General features: G+C 41.3%; 1 protein-coding gene across 5 annotated transcripts in view; it reads left to right on the forward strand.

The window, feature by feature from the left end:
• PLEKHB2 (pleckstrin homology domain containing B2) overlaps nt 1-21,097 on the forward strand; it is a 50,040-nt gene that overhangs the window by 1,790 nt on the left and 27,153 nt on the right. For 2 of the 5 annotated variants that reach the window (XM_025435945.3, XM_049097093.1), the window contains exons 2-4: nt 10,339-10,382; nt 15,807-15,982; nt 17,249-17,351. In XM_025435945.3, the coding sequence (XP_025291730.3) occupies nt 10,339-10,382; nt 15,807-15,982; nt 17,249-17,351 (323 nt within the window). Of the gene's footprint in view, nt 1-2,654; nt 2,768-10,338; nt 10,383-15,806; nt 15,983-17,248; nt 17,352-21,097 lie in introns of all 5 variants that reach the window. The other 3 variants (XM_025435946.3, XM_049097094.1, XM_049097095.1) reach the window with 2 other exon arrangements.

Below are 21,097 nucleotides of genomic sequence, written 5' to 3' on the forward strand. Positions count from 1 at the left end.
CTTCCTGAAGGATAGACTTTTTTTTTTTTTTTTTTACTCCTTCTAGAAGCTTTACTATGCTTCCCAGCTTGCTACCCTGTTAATAATTGGTTTCTTTCTCCTTACTTCTGTCTTTTTCTTTCTTACTGGATGTCTAAAGAACAGTATTAGTGTCTGTAAGTATGAAAAACTGCAGAGTAAACTATTAAACGTTACAAAAAGTGGACTATTCATGTTTTATTGGTCATATGTTTGCATCTGAATTTGATCATGGGGACAGAAAGTTGAACTTTCTTGCCTGTCTAGTGGGTCTCCTCATTGATAAGTGCTTGTATGAAGCTTGCTATTAAGAAATGGTTGCTACCTGTCAGTGGCCAATGCTACAAATGAACTGACCACTAATGATGGGTTACCCAATGCTTGTCCCCTGTATTTAGAGAGGCTTGAGAATTCTTATTGCCTATTTTTTTTTAAGATTTCATTTATTTTAAAGACTTGAGAGAGTGTCTAGACAGAGTGTGCACACACAGATGCAAACATGATGGGAAAGGGCAGAGGGAGAGAATCTTTAAGCAAACTTAACACTAAGTGTGGAGCCCAGCGCAGGACTTGATCTCACACTTCATGAGATCATGACCTGAGCCAAAACCAAGACTCAAGTCACTTAACTGACTAAGCGTCCAGGCACCCCTAAAGATTTAAAAAAAATTTTTTTTTTAAATTTATTTATGATAGTCACACACACACAGAGAGAGAGAGAGAGGCAGAGACAACAGGCAGAGGGAGAAGCAGGCTCCATGCACCGGGAGCCCGACGTGGGACTCAATCCAGGGTCTCCAGGATCGTGCCCTGGGCCAAAGGCAGGCGCTAAACCGCTGCGCCACCCAGAGATCCTCTTTTTCTTTTTCTTTTTCTTTCTAGGTTTTATCCGTCTATTCATGAGAGACACTGAGAGAGAGAGAGAGAGAGACAGAGAGACAGACACAGGCAGAGGATAAAGCAGGCTCCATGCAGAGAGCTCAATGTGGGACTCTATCCCCGGACTCCGGGACCACACCCTGAGCCAAAGGCAGCTGCTCAACCGCTGAGCCACCCGGGTGTCCCTATTTACTTTTTTTGAGATGGAGAGAGTGCACACAAGCAGAGGGAGAAGCAGGCTTCCAGCTGAGCAGGGAGCCCAATGCAGGACTGAATCCCAGGACCCTGGAATCATGACCTGACCTGGAGGCAACCGTTTAACCGACTGAGCCACCCAGGCACCCTTGAATTGCACTTCTTAGGAAAAATAATAATTATAGCCATCTCTCCTTTTGGAGCAGCTCCTATGGGGCGCTTTGGGCTTATTATCTCAGTTAATTCTCACACTAACCTTATGAGATAACAGTAATGTCCTGTCGAATAGGTAAAAAAAAAAGTGGGTCTTGGGAGGTTTAGTATTGTGCTCAAAGTCATATGTTAGTAAAAAGGTAAAGCTCAGAACTACCAGATTCCAAAGGCAATATCTTTCTGTTAAATTGATCTCTTTTGGATGCACCTGGGTGGCTCAGTCTGTTAAGCATCTGCCTACAGCTCAGGTCATGATCCTAGGACCCTGGAATCAAGCCCCACATCAGGCTCCCTGCTCAGCAGAGAGCCTGTTTTTCTCTCTCCTGCTGCACCCCCCACCCCCGTGCTTGTATTCTCTTTCTGTCAAGTAAAATCTTAAAAAAAAATTGATCTCTTTTGGATTCAGTGTTTTGTTTTAAAGATTTTGTTTGTTTGTTTTAAGATTTAATTTATTCATGAGAGACACAGAGGCAGAGACATAGGCAGAGGGAAAAGCAGGCTCCCTCTGTGGGACTCGATCCCTGGATCCTAGGATCACAACCAGAGCTGAAGGCAGAAGCTCAACCACTGAGCCACCCAGGTGTCCCTATTTATTTTATTTTAGAGAATGCATGCACGCATGAAGTATGGAAGGGCCAGAGGGGGAGGGAGAGAAAAATCAGACTCCCTGCTAAGTGCAGAGCCCCATGTGGGGCTTGATCTCATGACCTCAAGATCACAACCCGAGCTGAAACCAAGAGTTGGATGCTAAAGCAACTAAGCCACCCAGGCACCCCTGGATTCAGTGTTTTTAAGATAATTTCAGTTCACATTTAAAATAATTTGAATTGTTGAATATGGTTTGTATTTAAAAACTTCCTATAGATTTACTGGCATGTGAGTAATGTGGATATTTTGCAGCTAGTTTGCTGGTGTTTTATTCTCTGGAGACCACGAGCAGGCCTTTTATCTGATGGGTTTTAGTTTATGCAATAGATCTTGCTCCAGGACATAAATAGTGAAATTTTAAATAAGTTGCGAAGTGATGTGGAATATAGCAAGGTAAGGCAAAGAAATATTCTTGTTCCTCAAGAGAGGGATTTGGAGGGGCACCTGGGTGGCTCAGTCGATTAAGCATCTGCCTTTGCTTAGGTCATGATTCCAGGGGCCTAGGATTGAGCCTTGCTTTGGGCTGCCTACTCAGCAAGGAGTCTACTTCTCCTTCTGCCCCTCCCCCTGCTTGTGCTCCCTTTCTCTCTCTCTCTCTTTTAAATAAAGAAACTCTTTGGGGGGGAAAAAGATGGATTTAGTTATGTAGAATGGGAGGTTTAATTTTTTTACAATTTTTTTTTTTTTTTTTTTAATTTCAGGGGCACCTGGGTGACTCGGTGGTTGAGTGTCTGCTTGGGGCGTGATCCCGGGGACCTGGGGTGGAGTCCCTTATTGGGCTCCCTGCAGGGAGCCTGCTTCTCCTTCTGCCTAGGTCTGTGCCTCTTTCTCCATGCCTCTCATGAATGAATAAATAAAATCTTAAAAAGATTCCATTTATTTGAGAGCAGCAGAGAGAACACATTTGGGTGGGTGGGGGCAGAGGGAGAGGGAGAAGAAGACCCCCCCACTGGACAGGGAGCCTGATCAGGGTTTGATTCCAGGACCCTAAGATGATGACCTGAGTTGAAGGCAGACGATTAACTGACTGAGCCACCCAGGTGCTCCTTGGGAGGTTTTTTGTTTTTTGCGTTCACTTCTAGTGTATATGTGTTCAAATTTTGACTTTCAAGGGTATCTTAATTTATTAAGTCTGCAAAGTCATTCTTCACAGCTTAATATTCTTCGGTCTTCTGGAATGTTTTGGGCAGATTTTAGTCAGGTGGCTAGTGAGGAAATATAAGTGATAATTGCTGTGTGAGCAGCTCCCATTTCTTGAGTTTTTGTAAATGTCAGGTATTATGCCAAACATATTATTTTACCCAATTGTCCAAATGTCTGTTAAGTAGGTATTGGTATTCTCATTGTACAGATAAAAAAACTAAGGCTTGGAAAAGTTAAGTAACTTGCCCAAGGTTATTTATTATTTCCCAGCCCCTGCCCCTCTTGTTCAAGGTTATTTATAAGTGAGTGAGTCAGGATTTGAACAAGTGTAAAATCTATATTTCTTGAACACATGTTCAAATCCTGACTTTTGTCTCTACTGCTGGTGTCTTTGTGATTTATGCCTTGTTTTCCCCCTAAGTCATTTTAGTTGCATTTCAGGAGGGAGTGGAGTTAGCTGTTTGTGCTCCTTATAATCCATCACTGATGTTGAAAATAGCAAAGCAGTCACTGGCATGGGTAATCTTGACATTACTGGTATATCTTTTGTCTTGGATTCCCATTTTAAGATTACTATTGTGTTTTCTCTCTGAAAATAACTCTCATGTGAATTCCAGTGTTTAGTGACAAGAAATACAGATTTTTACATATCTATGTAATACATCCGTTTAACACAGAGCGAAAAATGAAAAGATGGACGTTTAAAGTCGTGTGGTCCTCCCCCCCCCATTGTTTCCAGGTAATCTCAAGGCAGGGCAGGCTAGCAGGATCTGGGATCAGGAATTGGGCTAGGCTGATGAGTAGCGTACTTCTTGTAGGCAGTGGCATTGAGTGCTCTGTAAGGCTGAGGGGCAGGTAGGCTCAGGGATAATGTCCCTTCCTTCTCTGCTTTGTGGTCAGGATTCAGGAGCTTGGTAGGGTACAGACTCTAGATAGAAAGATGTAGCTGTGGTCTAGCTTAGGTGAGGTGAGTCATTTAAGGAGCAGGTGATAGCAGCTACTTATTTAAGGACTTGTTGCCTTTGGTGTATCTTATTTGTAGTGCCCAAAGTGGAGGGTCTATATTGTGTTACATATTGCTTATGGGTTGGGAGCCAGAGGCTAGGATGCTCTGGCTTTGGAGGCTGAGACTAAGGCTGATGAGATAATATGCTTTCTGTGGTGGTGGTGATACCAAAATGATGCCTTGACAGAAGAAGCTAGTAGGCACAGTTAAAGGACACAGATCTCTTCAGTGGTGTTAAAGAACTTGTTTTCCAGCATTCAGATGAGTGCCCATCTTGCATTTCTGTTAGTTGACAAAATGCCCTGGCCTCAGTCTTCCAAGAAGATGTGCTGTGGTGGGCCCAGTTAGAGTGAGGATCCCACAAGGGGCTTCAGGAAGCTTTTATTGTCATGAGACTTTAATATTTTCTTGGTTCCTTTTGACTTTTCTGGAGACTGTCTTGTAAATGCCTGCACAGCAAGTGCAAGTAACCAAACTCAGTGTATTCCTGAGGGTGTGAATTCAAGGCTTTCTCCTGAAAGTCCTTCTTTTTAATAGTAAATTTTAGGCTGCTTCAAAATCTATTCCTCCAGTCTTCTCTACTGCCTAAGCTTTGTACACTTGAGTTCTTAACTCAGAAGTCCAGACTTTTTGCTAAAAAAGAAATTGTAGCATGTTAGCGAACACAGCAAATATCTCTTCCTATTACCACAATAACCATTTGCATTATGTACTGAGGAGAAGGTACTCTACAAATCAGTGTTTCAAGTTTTTTTTTTTTTTAAGTCTGTCCCGTTGTGTGGAATCTGAACTCACATTGGAACTTGTGTTTTCTCTACCACATTCCATAGCATGTCTGTTCATGCCATTTGTCCATTTCTTGAATTGGATTTGTTGGTTTTTGAGTGTCGATTTAGATAAGTTCTTTATAGATTTTTAAAAAATTTTTTAAAAAGATTTTATTTATTTATTCATGAGAGACAGAGAGAGAAAGAGAGGCGGAGATACAGGCAGAGGGAGAAGCAGGCTCCATGCAGGGAGCCTGATGCGGGACTCGATCCTGGGACTCCAGGATCATGCCCTAGGCGGAAGGCAGATGCTCAACTGCTGAGCCATCCAGGCGGCCCTCTTTATAGATTTTGAATACTAGCCTTTTATCTGATACGCCATTTGCAAATGTCTCTCCTAGTCCATAGGTTACCTTTTAGTTTTGTTGATGTTTCCTTTGCTGTGCAAAAGCTTTTTATCCTGATGAAGTCCCGAGTTTTTTTGTTTTTTTGTTTTTTTGTTTTTAGATTTTATTTATTTGAGAGAGAGTGCGCACATACACATGCCAGCATGAGCAGAGATGGGCAGAGGGAGAGGCAGAAAGAATTTGAAACAGACTGCACTGAGTGTGAAGCCTGATGTGCATCTCGATTCCACAAACTCAAGATCATGACCTGAGCCGAAACCAAGGGTCAGATGCTTAGCCGACTGAGTTACCCAAATGCCCCCCAATAGTTCATTTTGTTTTTGTTTCCCTTGCCTTGGGAGGCATGTTTAGCAAGAGGTTGCTGCAGCTGAGGTCAGAGAGGTTGTTGCCTATGTTCTCCTCTAGGATTTTGGTGGATTCCTGCCTCACAATTAGATCTTCCATCTATTTGGACTCTATTTTTGTGTATGCTGTAAGAAAATGGTCCAGTTTCATTCTTCTGGATGTGGCTGTCCAATTTTCCCAGCACCATTTGTTGAAGAGACTGTCCTTTTTCCATTGCATGTTCTTCTTGCTTTGTTGAAGATGGATTGACCGACCATAGAGTTGAGAGTCCATTTAAGAGATTTGCAAAGATTACCACAAAAATTCAGGAAACTCGTTTTTATTGCTCCACATTTTTACACAATCACCAACTGATCACTACCAGCGAAGTTGTATGACAGCATTTCAGCCAGGTTTTATATTTGTATTGTGACTTGGTAGCTCTCAATAGCTGCTAATAATTTTTGGCCTATTCCCATATATTTTCTTTTTCACATGAAATACAGATTGAGAATTCACCTCATGATAGTAGGGCATTTGAGTATAATTATCCAGGATTTGGCTTGTATGAATACTGTTTTATTAGATGTAAAGATTAGGTGTAACACCACCATAAAGATGTAATGCTGTCTATAACATTGCATCACCTATCTTTTTAATTTATAAGTTTAACCTGTTACTTCTACAGTGTAAGCTACATGAAAACAGGGACTTTGGCTTGGTCACTGCTGTGTCCTTAGTGCCTACAAGACTGAGCTCATATTAGCACTCAGGGAATATTTGTTGGGTAAAAATATGATGGTGTGTGTTTGGAAGGTTTTAGGCTGCAAGGTGTTCTTTTGTTTTTGTTTTTGTTTGGCTACAACTTTTAGGAAACCATTTCAACCCACATTAAATAATTATCTTTTTGCCTAACAGAGAGCCTTGGATTAGGATGGGTTTCCTGGTCAGTGATAGGTGGAATTAGCCCTACAATCAGCTGCCTTTGGGCTAGTCCTGTCCAGTCAGCAGTGAGTGGAATCCAGATCTACTGGGAGATAGGGGAGAGACTGCCTTTCTGTTTCTGGTTTACTTGGGACTGTATGTTTGAGCATCTAATTGGGAGAAAAATGAAGAAAGGTGAAAAACACTGACTTTCTTGGAGATGACAGCATGAGTTGGCAGAAATCACAAGGACATTAGGAACCTTCACAGTATGAGATTTTGGAATGCTGGAGTATAGGATGAACCAAGCTTGTACAGCTCTTTTTGTAAAGGTTTGGAGAAAGGTGAGAATTGGGGATCCCTGGGTGGCTCCGCGGTTTGGCGCCTGCCTTCGGCCCAGGGCATGATCCTGGAGTCCTGGGATCGAGTTCTGCGTCAGGCTCCTTGAATGGAGCCTGCTTCTCCCTCTGCCTGTGTCTCTGCCTGCCTCTCTCTCTCTCTCTCTCTCTCTCTCTCTGTCTCTCTCTTACATTAATAAATAAAATATTAGAAAGGTGATAATTTAGTCATACTTAGAAATGGAAAAATTAAAGGGTTGTGGGGAGACTTGTTTTTTTCAGGTGCATGCTTAAGGCTTTTCTTCCATTTTGCTATCCAACCCTTAAGGAGAATACCTAAAAATGCTAAGTAGAAAACAGTTTGGCCCAAATAAAATCTCCAAATAAGATCTATTTTTTTTTAAAGATCTTATTTATTTATGGGAGTCACAGAGGAATAGGCAGAGACATTGGCAGAGGGAGAAGCAAGCTCCCTGCAGAGAGCCTGATACAGGACTCGATCCCAGGACCCCAGGATCACAACCTGAGCCAAAGGCAGAGGCTCAACAACTGAGCCACCTAGGTGCCCCAAGATCTTTTTTTTCTTTTTTTTTATAAGATTTTATTTACCTGTTTGAGACCGTGAACACAAGTAGGGGGAGGAGCAGAGACAGTGAGAGGGATAAGCCAACTCCCCACTGAGTTGGGACCCTGACTTGAGGCTTCATCCCAGGACCTCAAGATCTCAATCTGAGCCAAAGTCAGACACTTAACTGACTGAGCCACCCAGATGCCCCTATTTTTTTTAATTCAAAAAATTTTAAAAGTAATTCCTATTCCCAACATGTGGGCTTGAATTTACAACCCCAAGATTAAGTGTTGCATGTTCTACCAACTGAGCCAGCCAGGGGCCCCTAAAATCTGTTGATTAAAGAAGAAGGATATAACACATGCAAATTGTTAAATTTAAGTATTAGCAGAAGGGTGTAATAGGACTGAATAGTCACTTTTTTTTTTTTTTTAAGATTTTATTATTTATTCATGAGAGAGAGGCAGAGACATAGGCAGAGGGAGAAGCAGGCTCCATGCGGGGAGCCCAATGCTGGACTTGATCCTGGGACCCTGGGATCACGACCTGAGCCCAAGGCAGAGCTCAACCACTGAGCCACCCAAATGCCCGGTCATCTTTTTTTTTTTTTTTTTAATTTATTTATTTTAGAGCACACATGCTCGATGAGGGTGGGTGACAGGCAGAAGGAGAGAGAGTATCAAGCAGTCTCTGCACTGATTGTGGAGCCTGACGCAGGGCTCAGTCTCACAACCCTGAGCTTGCTACCTGAGCTGAAACCAAGAGTTGGATGCCTAACCAACTGTGCCACCCAGGTGCCCCTAGTCACCTTCTTTTGTGATACATACACAGTGTTGCCTCATTTCTTTGCCCAGAGATACATGTCATTAACAGTTTCTATGATTCCTTGCACAGAACGATTGTGGGTATCAGCACGCTTTGTTCTACATCCTTTTTCACATCTGCATACTGATGTATCAAGTATGGAGGTGCCCTTTGAACTGTCTTCCAATATGGATCACTTTGGTTGAGGCTACTGTTTGGCAGTCTAAGTGATGTTGCCATGGATATACAAATTCTCTGGGTCAAAGTTCATGAACATTTGAAATTTTGATAAATGTCAAAACTTTTTACTAGAAGTTTGCAACCGTTTTCATTTCTGCCATTATGCTTACTCCTTTCTGGGTATCGAAGTCTTTGTCATTTGTGCCCATGTGATAGGTAATATCGTTAACTTGTGTTTTGAATTTTGTCTTTTGAATTGAAAGAGAAATTGAGTATCTTATGAGTTTATTGGCCGTTCATGTTTCTTTTCTTGTGAACTACCAGATGATTGTCATTTCTCTTGTTTGTGAGCTTTGTACATGAAGGGAATTAGCTCATTGCTGCCATATAGTTGTAAATGTTTTTTCTTAGTCTTTGTCTTTTTGACTTTTTTTGCCACTCAGATTTTTATTTTTATGGAGTTAAATTTTTTTTTAAATATTTTATTTATTCATGAGAGAGAGAGAGAGAGGCAGAGACACAGGCAGAGGAAGAAGCAGGTTCCATGCAGGGAGCCCAACATGGGAATCGATCCCGAGACTCCAGGATCACACCCTGGGCTGAAGGCAGGTGCTCAACCACTGAGCCACCCAGGCGTCCCTGGAGTAAAATTTATCACAGTTTCTCTTTACTTCCTGGTATTCTACTCTGACTAGGCTACTCTACCTATTGACACCAGTGCACATGTATCTGCCTGGGCTATGTTAAGTCCACTGGGCACCCCAGGTATAAAGCTGAGGCAGGATGCTGGGCATGTTAGGAGAAGCCACACATCCTTGACAGAGTTAAATCTTAGTGTTCCTGGCCTGTGTTATTTCTGTTGAGTGGCGTTTACATTTGGTAAGCTGGGCAGAGTATTGAGGCCAAAGTCTGGAGTGGGAGGTGGCGGTGGTGGGGAGGAGGTGGGGTGAGGAGTTGTATTGGTCCCACTGAAGAGGTATTAGGTAAATGCCAGATGGCTGGTGAGGTAGAATGGCTTTGGTCCCTCCTTCAGGTGACACAGAAAGGGATCAGGATGGAGAGTTAGACCAGATGGCTGTGATTTGGTGATATAACAAGAAATATGTGAACTTCTAAAACCCCTGCAATTTCCTGATAGAGGTGCTAAGATTATCTTGTTATTCATAATAAACCCTTTTCAACCATACCTAAGTTTATGCACATGAGATTGCTCTTGGTAGGTTCGTAGATAACTTTAGGATAGGGCTAATTGCCAGGGAAATCAACCTTGCGATTAGAAGGCTAGAGCTTTCAGCCCCATACCTAGACCAGCCGGGATGGAGAGAGGCTGGGGATTAAAGTTCAGTCACCAGTGGTCAGTAATGTAATCAATCATGCCTACCTAATGTAATCTCCCTTAAAACCCTTAAATGCCAGGGTTCTAAGAGCTTCTGGGTTAATTGATCACATAGAAGTGTTCAGAGGGGGTGGTGTGCCTACAGAAGGCATGAAAACCTTCTGTAGTTTTACTCATACTTTACTCTGTGCATCTGGCTCCTCATGAGTTGTATCTTTTTACAAGAAACAGGAAATAGTAAGTAAAATGCTTTCTTGAGTTCTGTGAACCATTCTAGCAAAATTATCAAATTTGAGGATAGGCTATGGGAATCCCCAATTTGTAGGTCAGAAATAGCTCTGGACTTGTTTCTAAAGTGGGAGCACTCTTGTGGAACTGAGCCCTTAACCTGTGAGGGCTGATGCTAATTTCAGGTCAGAATCAAGTTGAATCAGTAGATATCCAGTTGGTGTCCTGAGATTTGGAGAATTTTGTTAGTGTGGAAAGACCCCACATGTTTGGTGTCAGAAGTGTTGTGGGTGAAAAACAACTTGTATGAGCCATTCTCTTTTCTGGGTATAACTTTGAACCTGGCTGTTTCTTTTATAGGTGAAAGATGGCGTTTGTGAAGAGTGGATGGTTGCTGCGACAGAGTAAGTACAGGACATGAGTCCGTGGGTCTGGGATTAGTGTTGCTTTAGAGTATGTGTTTATTTCTTTTGCTGAAACAGATCACACTTAAACAAATGGCAAAGTCTTATTAATGATGTTGCTCTGGATTTCCCCTGGGAAATTTTTAGAGCTCTATGAACTGTGTTTCTGCTTACACAGAGTTCCTTCTTGGTTGCTACCTTGACAAAGACCAGGGAATCGTGGTAATAATCCCTGCTGGTCTCTTTTTCTCACTAGCATGCTCTATTAGTCATGGCTGACCTGAGTCCCTGTTGGAATCTAACTAAGCTGAGCTCTGATATATTAGCGTGGAGGTCCTGCTGTCTTTGTGGGAAATACTGTCTTATTTGGGGATTGAACAGTGATTAAGATTCTCAAATACTAGAGACTTTAATTATAGGGATGAAGATTTGACTTGAGGGAATGAGTTTATCTAAAACTAGACTTTTGGCTCTCCAAAATAACTGCAAAATAGAATCAATTCTTTTTTTTTTTTTTAAGATTTTATTTGTTTATTTGAGAGAGAGAGTCTGAGATAGTGACAGAGATAAAGACAGTGTGAGTGAGGAGGAGAGGGAGAAGCAGACTCCCCAGTTAGCAGGAAGCCCGGTGTCGGACTTAAACCCAGGACCCTGGCATCATGACCTGAGCCGAAGACAGATGCTTAACCAACTGAGCCACCCAGGTGCCCCATCAATTCTTTATTGATGGGATTGAGATCACTTCTTAGATTCACCTGTGTGTGTGACTATCTTTCATATACTGTCTGCTTATTTCTGAGGCTGCTATCAGTAGTAGGATTCCTGGTGTGTTCTAACTTTTTTTTTTTAATTTTTATTTATTTGTGATAGTCACACAGAGAGAGAGAGAGAATGAGGCAGAGACACAGGCAGAGGGAGAAGCAGGCTCCATGCACCGGGAGCCCGACATGGGATTTGATCCCGGGTCTCCAGGATCGCGCCCTGGGCCAAAGGCAGGAGCCAAACCGCTGCACCACCCAGGGATCCCTCCTGGTGTGTTCTAAAGCAGGAAGAACCAACTCAGTTTATTGGGGAAAGAGTAAACAGATCATTCTGCTGTCCTTTTAGAAAGAGCAGGGTTTAGGGAAAAGTGATCACTATATCATTTATTACTAGCTGTAGTTAATACTGTTTATTGTTCAGATGTAAATTTCTGTTGGAGGGATACCTTCAGAACTTAGCTAAAATTGAGACTAACAGTAAAGAATGGGCAACATATATACTTTGGATGATTTATAAAAACTATTATTTGTGAAGGTTGGTTGTGATCTGGTTATACTGATTTTACATATATTACATAATTATCATAGGGACTCTGTGAGGTAGGTGGCATTATCTTGATTTCTAGTTGAGGAAATTGACTTTCAATGATACTAGGTAACTTATTAACACTGTGGGTGGCAAAGCTGTATTCAGACTCAGGACTGTCATTTCAACATTGACACACTTTCTACTAGGAGGCAAGCCTTCAGTTTATTTCCTGTCACTAGTTCTATATTCCCAGACCCAGAGCTGAACCAGGTGTCCTTTCAACGTCTGTGACAGGTTTTGTATTCTAAGAATAGAGTTGTTACAATGTTGGCTTACTTATTTTTTAAGAGATTTAATTAATTTATTTGACAGAGAAGGGAGAGCACAAGCAAAGGGGAGTGGGAGCAGGAATGGGAGGGGGAGAAGCAGGCGTCTGATAAATAGGGAGCCTGATGCGGGGCTCCATCCCAGGACCCTGGTATCATGACCCAAGCTGAAGGCAGACATTTAACTGACTGAGCCACCCAGGTGCCCCACAGTGTTGGCTTTAAAAAGAAGGTCCTGGTATATTGGAGCCTAACCCCCATCTTTGTGTAAGTTTCTTTTCTTGGGTTTTGTGGTCCCATCCTTCCCCAAATTGTCAGAGGATGCAGAGAGCCTTACTTGGACCTTGAGGATGTACCTTCCTTTCCTGGCCCTTTGAGTGTCTTCTGATTTTGTCTTTAGGCTTTACTGTGCCCTTGTTTGAAGGCAAGCTTTCTTTTCTCCACTATAATTCAGTGCAAATGTTCTGTCAACATAAATGAGCAGTGGCCATTTTGACGACTATTTTTGCTCTCAAAATTGATTGCTCCCAATCAATGCCTAGCATAGTGACATACACAAAATAGATACCTTTTAGATAAGTTGTACAGACTTTTCTAACGTCCTGGTCCATGGAAATCTTGGAGTGTATATTCAGAGGGCTTACTCCATTTCTTCATCTTTCAGTGTATGAGTTGATTTTCCTTTGTGAAAATCAAAACTGTCAATCACAATAAAATGAGATGAGATGTATTATATTCACTGGGTAGCAGAGGTACACAGATGGTTACATGTATGCAAAGTAGTCTGGAGGATTCCTTTTATTGCCATTGCCACACAGACACTTAGGACTCTGGAGGACAGTCTGATTTGGGAATCTACAGTCAGGGCTTTGGTGGCAAGTGATTTCATCTGGTGATTTCATCCCTAATTTACTCTTTACTCCCTAATCTGGTGATTTCATCTGTCTGTTTTTGAGTGGCTTTGTTTGGTAGTTTGTGTGTAGCTCAGGAACTCCCTAATCTGGTGATTTCATCTGTCTGTTTTTGAGTGGCTTTGTTTGGTAGTTTGTGTATAGCTCAGGAGCTGCCAATCAAATGAATGCTGAGTTACTTATCAGTTTGGGGCAGTGCTGTAGATGCCCCTCTTAGCAAGGAGGGTGCCTGATAATAGTAAAAGAAATTTGAAAGGTTGATATGGTACATATTTTAACACCCCACTGGTGGCTATGGAAGCATAAGGAGAGGTACATGGAATGGGGTTTGTACATGATGGCCAAGAAAAGTGGAATCTATAGGAACAAAGGATATAGGTAGGCAGTGTCTTGGTGTGAGGAAGGGGTAAGGGTGACTGACTTGGCCTTTTAGTTTTCCCTTTTGGCTGATAGGGAAATTGAGATTCACAAAGTTAAGTGCCTTGTTCAAAATTAAAAACGATAGGATGAATTCCTTAAACTGATAGGGACGTGTAAGGTAGCAGGACAGATGCACAACGATAGGATGTGTAAGGTAGCAGGACAGATGCACACAGAGTGGGAGTCAGCGTCCTGGCTGTGGATACATTGTTTCTCCGTCTGTCTGAGGCAGGGAGACCCTCCCATAGTATTGGCTTTAAGGGAAGGTGAATGTTAAGAAGAATATACCTGAAAACCCTTTGAAAAAAAAAAAAAAAACAAAAACAAAATGGTATTTTTCCAAAAGAGGAAAGTATTATTGTTATTTGTATATAGAAACTATACAGTCTCTCTGATTAGTCTAGCAAAAAAAAAATACTCTCTGATTAGTCTAGCAAAGTTAAATACTCCTGGGAAAGTGTATACTACATTGGAAAATTAAATATTACATGTTTCATTATCTTAAAATGAAGGATTTTTAAAATAAATTAATTTTTTATTGTTGTTCAATTTGCCAACATATAGAATAATACCCAGTGTTCATCCCGTCAAGTGCCCACCTCAGTGCTCATCACCCAGTCACCCCCACCCCCTACCCACCTCCCCTTCCACCACCCGTAGTTCATTTCCCAGAGTTGTTTAAAATTTTTTAAAGATTTTATTTATTTTATTTAATTAATTTATTTTTTATTGGAGTTCAGTTTTTTACTTATTTTTTTTAATTGGAGTTCAATTTGCTAACATATAGCATATCACCCAGTGCTCATCCTGTCAAGTGCCCTCCTCAGTGCCTGTCACCCAGTCACCCCAAACCCCGCCTACCTCCCTTTCCACTACCCCTTGTTCATTTCCCAGAGTTAGGAGTCTCTCATGTTCTGTCACCCTCACTGATATTTCCCACTTATTTTCTCTCCTTTCCCCTTTATTTCCTTTCACTATTTTTTATATTCCCCAAATGAGTGAGACCATATAATGTTTGTCCTTCTCTGATTGAAGATTTTATTTATTTATTCATGAGAGACATAGAGGCACAGAGAGGTAGAGACACGGGCAGAGGGACACAGTTCCCTCCATGTAGGGAACCTGACGTGGGACTCCATCCCAGGTCTCCAGGATCACACTCTGGGCTGAAGGCAGAGCTAAACTGCTGAGCCACCCAGGCTGCCCCAGTTTAAAAATTTTTTTGAATATAATTGGCACAATGTTACTTTGGTTTCAGATGTACAACTCTGTTTTGCTATGCTGTGCTCACCACAAGTGTAGCTACCATCTGTTTCCATACATCACTATTACATTATCATTGACTGTATTCTTTAGGCAGTGCCCTATATTCCCATGACTTATTCATTTCGTGACTGGAAGCCTGTATCTCCTATTCACCTTCCTCTCTTTTGCCCATCCCCTCAGCCCCCTTCCCCTCTGGGAACCATCAGTTTGTTCTCTGTATTTATGTGTCTGTTTCTGACTTTTTTTTTTTTTGAAAGATTTTATTTATTTATTCATGATAGACAGAGAGAGAGAGAGAGAGAGAGAGAGAGAGAGGCAGAGACACAGGCAGAGGGAAAAGCAGGCTCCATGCCAGGAGCTTGATGCAGGACTCGATCCCGGGACTCCAGGATTGCGCCCTGGGCCAAAGGCAGGCGCCAAACCGCTGAGCCACCCAGGGATCCCCTATTCCTGCCTTTAATGTTTGTTTATTCATTTGGGTGGGTTTTTTTTTTTTTTAGGTTCCACATGAGTAGAATCATGGTATTTGTCTTTCTTAGTCTGACTTATTTCATTAAGCATAATACCCTCTAAGTTTGTCCATCTCGTCACAAATGACACAATCTCATCCTTTTTTAATGACTGCATAATATTTCATTGTATATAAACATCACATCTTCCTTAATCCATTTGTCTATTGATGTACACTTAGCAACTTAGGTTGCTTCCATATCTTGGCTATTGTAAGTAAAACTGCAATAAACATGGTGCATATATCTTTTTGAATTAGTGTTTTTGTTTACTTTGGGTAAATAATAGTGGAACTATTGGACCATATGGTATTTCTATTTTTAACTTTTAGGGGAACATCCATACTGTTTTCCACAGTGGCTATACCAATTTACATTCTCACCAACTTGGTTCCTTTTCTCTATATCCTCACCAACACTTGTTATCAAAATCAAGGTTTTATTGAGCTTTTAAAAAAATTTTTGGAAAAAAAAATTGGGACTATTAAGTTGACAGCATTTTTAGTATCTTTAGTGTAAGCTGCATATAGTCCTTCCTGGTACAGCATGGGTGTTTGTGCCTTTGGAATCTGCTTTCATCTCCATTTTGATGTAGTGCTCTGGGCAATTGTATGCATGATACTTACGGGGCCAGAGGAAAGTTTTCTTTGTTTCTGTTACCTGTGAACTAGAGGATAAAGGCCTTGCTTTTTTGGCTCAAAGCCAACCTTTCCCATTTTTTTCAGGTACTATTTTGAAGCGTTGGAAGAAGAATTGGTTTGACTTGTGGTCGGATGGTCACCTGATCTATTATGATGACCAAACTCGGCAGAGCATTGAGGATAAGGTCCATATGCCAGTAGACTGCATTAATATCCGCACCGGGCACGAGTGTCGGGGTGAGTCTCTCATGGCCAGCTTCTGTCCTCTACCCTTCCTCATTCTTAGTAGGAATTGAATCATCCTCCTTACTCATTTTGCTTTTATTAACAGACCAAAGGAGGGTTTCATATGGGAGGTGATACAGTGGACACCCAGACACTTGGATCATAGATCATACAGTTAGGGCAGATTACTTTTCTCATCTGAATCAGATCCAGCAGTCCACATTCCTTGTTCTGTCCTGGAGAAGGTGGTGGAGAACAACCAGAGTGCTGAGATCCTCAAGAAAAATAGAATGAGCCTAGGTAGTTATAGGTTTTGTGACTCAGAAAGGGGCATCTTATTGATAACACCACCAGTCACTTAAAAATCCATGATGCCTTGGTTTCCAGGAGTTATTCCTTATATTCATTTTAAAAGGAATAGATTTTTAATAAGTATGGACTTCTATTCAAGGGCATATGTAGACTTCCCTGTTTATTAGCTCTGTGTCTATTTGGAATAAAGAGTCTGTTTTAATAAACAGTAATGTTTGAAATCTTGTTTCTAAATAATAGTATTTAAGTTAAAGGGTCACAGATGGCATATCTGCTTGTAATAACCATTGGTGTTGTAACATCTTGCCCTTGCATTTTTTCTTAAAGATTTTATTTATTTATTCATAAGAGACACACAGAGAGAGGCAGAGTCATAGGCAGAGGGAGAAGCAGGCTTCCTGTGGGGAGCCTAATATGGGACTCCAGGATCACACCCTGAGCCAAAGGCCGACGCTCAGTCTTTGAGCCATCTGGGCATCCCTGCATGTTAGTTCTTGAAACACAAGTGTCCATGGACTAGCTAGCTGTTTAAGTATCTACCTAAACCAGGCTCAAATATTATAGACCTTATTTCTTGGTACACAGAGCTACTTTAAAAATATGATTTTCACTTTTAAAGTAGTGATCCAGTTTAGTAGTTCCTGTGAATAAAAGTGCATTTTATCTGATGCTTGGTAACAGTTTTCATCGTTTGGGACTTACTCTTCTAATATCTGGACCGTTCTATACATCTAACTCTGTATGTGGAGATAGGTCTCTTGAAGAGGCCTGCTTTTTCTTCCTGCAGGAAGTTTAAATTGGAACAGAGTTGTGATTCATATGCTTGGTTCTACAGAGCAGGACAGAGATGTTTTGTTTTTGGAATGTTTTGAATACTACTGGTCCTTTGCTTATATGAGCTATTAGGTAAGAAATCCTTTAAAAAAAACTATATAAATATTCCTTTTTTCTACTTATTTTTCATAGATATTCAGCCTCCGGATGGGAAGCCAAAAGAATGTATGCTGCAGATTGTTTGCCGAGATGGGAAAACTATCAGTCTTTGTGCAGAAAGCACAGATGATTGTTTGTAAGTTTTGGGGTTTTATGTGTTTAATTTAAATAGTTTTCTTTGTTTTGTTTTTTATGTTTAAAGGTTTTATTTATTTATTTGACACAAGAGAGCATAAGCAGGGGAAGCAGCAGAGGGAGAGGGAGAAATAGGCATCCTGCTGAGCAGGGAGCCTGATGGAGGGCTTGATCCCAGGATCCTGGGATCATGCCTTGGGCCAAAGGCAGACTCCCAATGGCCTCAGCCATTCAGGTGGCCCAAAAAGTGTTGTGTTTTAATTTCCAGTTGTCAGAAGGGAAAAGAATGAGAATGGAGTTTTCCTTTAGGCAGAATAAGTGACTCAGAGGATGTGTGAAAGAAATGTAATAGGGCCTTACTCCATGCCTGATAACCCTGGTCCTAGTTTCTGCCTCTCCAGAGCTGTCCAGGTCAGATCCCATTATAGTGTAAATGGCAAAGTCTTTATATATAGCTAACTTTCCACCTTTTTTCATTATTATACGTACATTGGGTAATGGACATAGTTGAATGGCTTCTTAAATCTTGTTCTTTTTATATAAATATCTTTTTATTTTTTTAATTTTTTTTTTAATTTTTTTTATTTATTTATGATAGTCACAGAGAGAGAGAGAGTGAGGCAGAGACACAGGCAGGGGGAGAAGCAGGCTCCATGCACCGGGAGCCCGACGTGGGATTCGATCCCGGGTCTCCAGGATCGCGCCCTGGGCCAAAGGCAGGCGCCAAACTGCTGCGCCACCCAGGGATCCCTATAAATATCTTTTTAAAAATACTAACATCTGTGTATGTAGTCTTTTTCTTCCTTTGGTGGCTCCTCCTCCATTTGCCATCTCTGAAGAAGGAATGAAGAGTTACAAGGAAGAAGACCCAGGTTTATCAGTTCTCAGCCTGTTATAACATTGGCAGTGAAGTTGGATCAGAATCTTGAAAACACTGATTAAATACGATTTGGGGGTGGGGGGCACCTGCCTCAGTTGGTTAAGTGGCTGACTCTTGATTTTGGCTCAGGTCATCGTCTCAGGGTTGTGAGATCAAGCCTTGAGTTGGGTGTGGAGCCTGCTTAAGTCTCTCTCTCTCTCCCTCCCTCTCTCCCTCTCTCTCTCCCTCACCCTCCTCTGATGGAGCACAAGTACATGCGTGCTCTTCCTCCTCTCAAAAAAAAAAAAAAAAAAAATTTGAGGGAAAGAATTTTTTTTCTGACCACTCTATATCACTCTCATGAGTTAACTCTGGGTTTTGTGATAATTGACTAACAGATTATTGTAATATTCATTCATATTAAAATATTCATATGTAGGTGACTATTTTCATAAAATCCAAACCAGTTTGTCAGAGTGCCTGCTCCACATTTCACATATATGTTTACCTTCAGTATAAACATTTATTTCATGCTGAACTCAATAGAGTTTACTTTAAATCCCATATGTAGCTGTTTTTTTACAGTCTTCTGGTGAATCTTAAATGGTACTTCCTGGAAGACATACAGCCTTTCCTATAGACTGGTGGAGAAATTACCACATGTAAAGTCAGTTTGCCACTTTTTAATAAACTGGACCTGTATTATTACTACTTAAGAATTTAAATACGTATGTTGAACACTTATTTGGCGCTAAGCACTGTGCTAACTGCTTTATATATGTTTTTTAATCTTCACTATATCTTTTTTTTTTTTTTTTTAATTTTTATTTATTTATGATAGTCACAGAGAGAGAGAGAGGCAGAGACACAGGCAGAGGGAGAAGCAGGCTCCATGCACTGGGAGCCCGATGTGGGATTTGATCCCGGGTCTCCAGGATCGCGCCCTAGGCCGAAGGCAGGCGCCAAACCGCTGCGCCACCTAGGGATCCCTCACTATATCTTATATATGCTATTCTTGTTATAAGAAATTTAGGCCTTGAGATGCCTGAGTAGCTCAGCAGTTGAGTGTCTGCCTTCAGTTTAAGGTGTGATTCTATGGTCCCGGGATTGAGTCCCACATTGGGCTCCCTGCATGGAGCCTGCTTCTCCTTCTATCTCTGCCTCTCTCTCTGTGTCTCTCATGAATAAATAAAATCTTTTTTTAAAAATATATTTTTAAAGATTTTATTTATTTATTCATGAGAATACACAGAGAGGAGAGAGAGAGAGAGAGAGAGAGAGGCAGAGACACAGGCAGAGGGAGAAGCAGGCTCCATGCAGGGAGCCCGACATGGTACTCGATCCTGGGTCTCCAGGATCACACCCCAGGCTGCAGGCGGTGCTAAACCGCTGAGCCACCAGGGCTGCCCTGAATAAATAAAATCTTAAAAAAAAAAAAATTTAGGCTTAATGAGGTTAAGTAACTTCCTATATCACTTTTTTAATGCTCCTATAATAAATTACCCTGAGCTTAGTGGCTTCAAACAATACAAATTTGTGATTGCATTTCTGGAGGTCAGGAGTCCAAACTGGGTCTTATAGTGTTGTCAGGGCCATGGTCTCTGATCCCTTTGAGGCTCTGGGGGAAAATCTGTTGGCTTTCCCTTTCCAGCTTCTAGAGGCTTCCTAGTTTCTTAGCTTCTGGGCCAACCCCTTTTCTTGTGGTCCTCTCTTTGGTTCTTTGCAGCTGGGGAAGGTTATATTTTTAAAGACTTAATGAGTAGTGTGGACCAACCTGGACAATCCAGGGTAATCTCCCCATCTCAAGGTCCTTAACCTTCATTGCAGCTGTAGAGTCCCTTTTGTCCTGTCAGGTAACATTCACAGCTTTTCAGGGTTAGAATCCTGACATTATCCTGTCTACCACACTTCCCAAGATTTTAGAGCTAGTAGACTAGATTCAGGATTTAAACCTGTCTCCAGAGCTCTTTGTTGTACTATACACTGAGGTGTCACATGGAATGTTTTTTATAAATAGTGGAAAAAATATCTGGTACTAGCAGTAATTAGTCTGATGATATTTATGATCTCAGTAAATGTGAACTGATTAAATTATCCTTAAAAAATAAGATCTGAGATTGGGTAAAAAATACAAAGTCTAACTATATAGACTGTTAAGCTACACACTTGAAATAAAATGACTTAGAAAGGTAAAAATAGTTTCAGGAGACAGTTTCCCATGACTGTCACAAATTGGGTGCCTTAAAACAACAAATGTATTCTCTCACAGTTTTGGAAGCTAAGAGTCTAAGCTCAGTGTGTCAGCAGAGACTCCTGAATAGAATCCTCCTTCCTAGTTTGGGTTGTGGTTTGTGATCCTTGACATTCTTTGGCTTGCCACTGCATCAGTTCAATCTCTGCCTCTTTTGTAATGGCATTCTCCGTGTGCGTCTATGTCCAGATGTTCTCTTAAAAGGGACACCAACTGTATTAGAGTAAGGAACCATAATTAATTCATTAATTGATTGAGTCCCTCTGTAAAGACTTTTTTTTCTTTCTTTCTTTCTTTTTTTAGGATTTATTTATTTATTTATTTATTTTTTTTGAGAGAGAGAGAGTACGTAAGGAAGCACATGCGCCTGGGAAGGGGCATTGGGAGAAGGAGAGAGTGTCCTAAGCAGACTCCATGCTGAGTGTGGAGCCTGACATGGGCTCACATGGGCTCAGGATCTCATGACCCTATAATCATGACCTGAGCTGAAGTCAAGAGTTGAACACTTAATTGATTAAGCCACCCAGACACCCCAAGAATTTATTTCTAAGTAAGCCAAAGGTACTGGATACCAGTGCATTTTTTGGCAGAGGACAGAGTTCAACTCATAACTGAGACCTTTGAGTAGAAGTGGTAA

Source organism: Canis lupus, chromosome 19 (genome assembly GCF_003254725.2).
Source record: "Canis lupus dingo isolate Sandy chromosome 19, ASM325472v2, whole genome shotgun sequence".
Classification (NCBI taxonomy): Eukaryota; Metazoa; Chordata; class Mammalia; order Carnivora; family Canidae; genus Canis; species Canis lupus.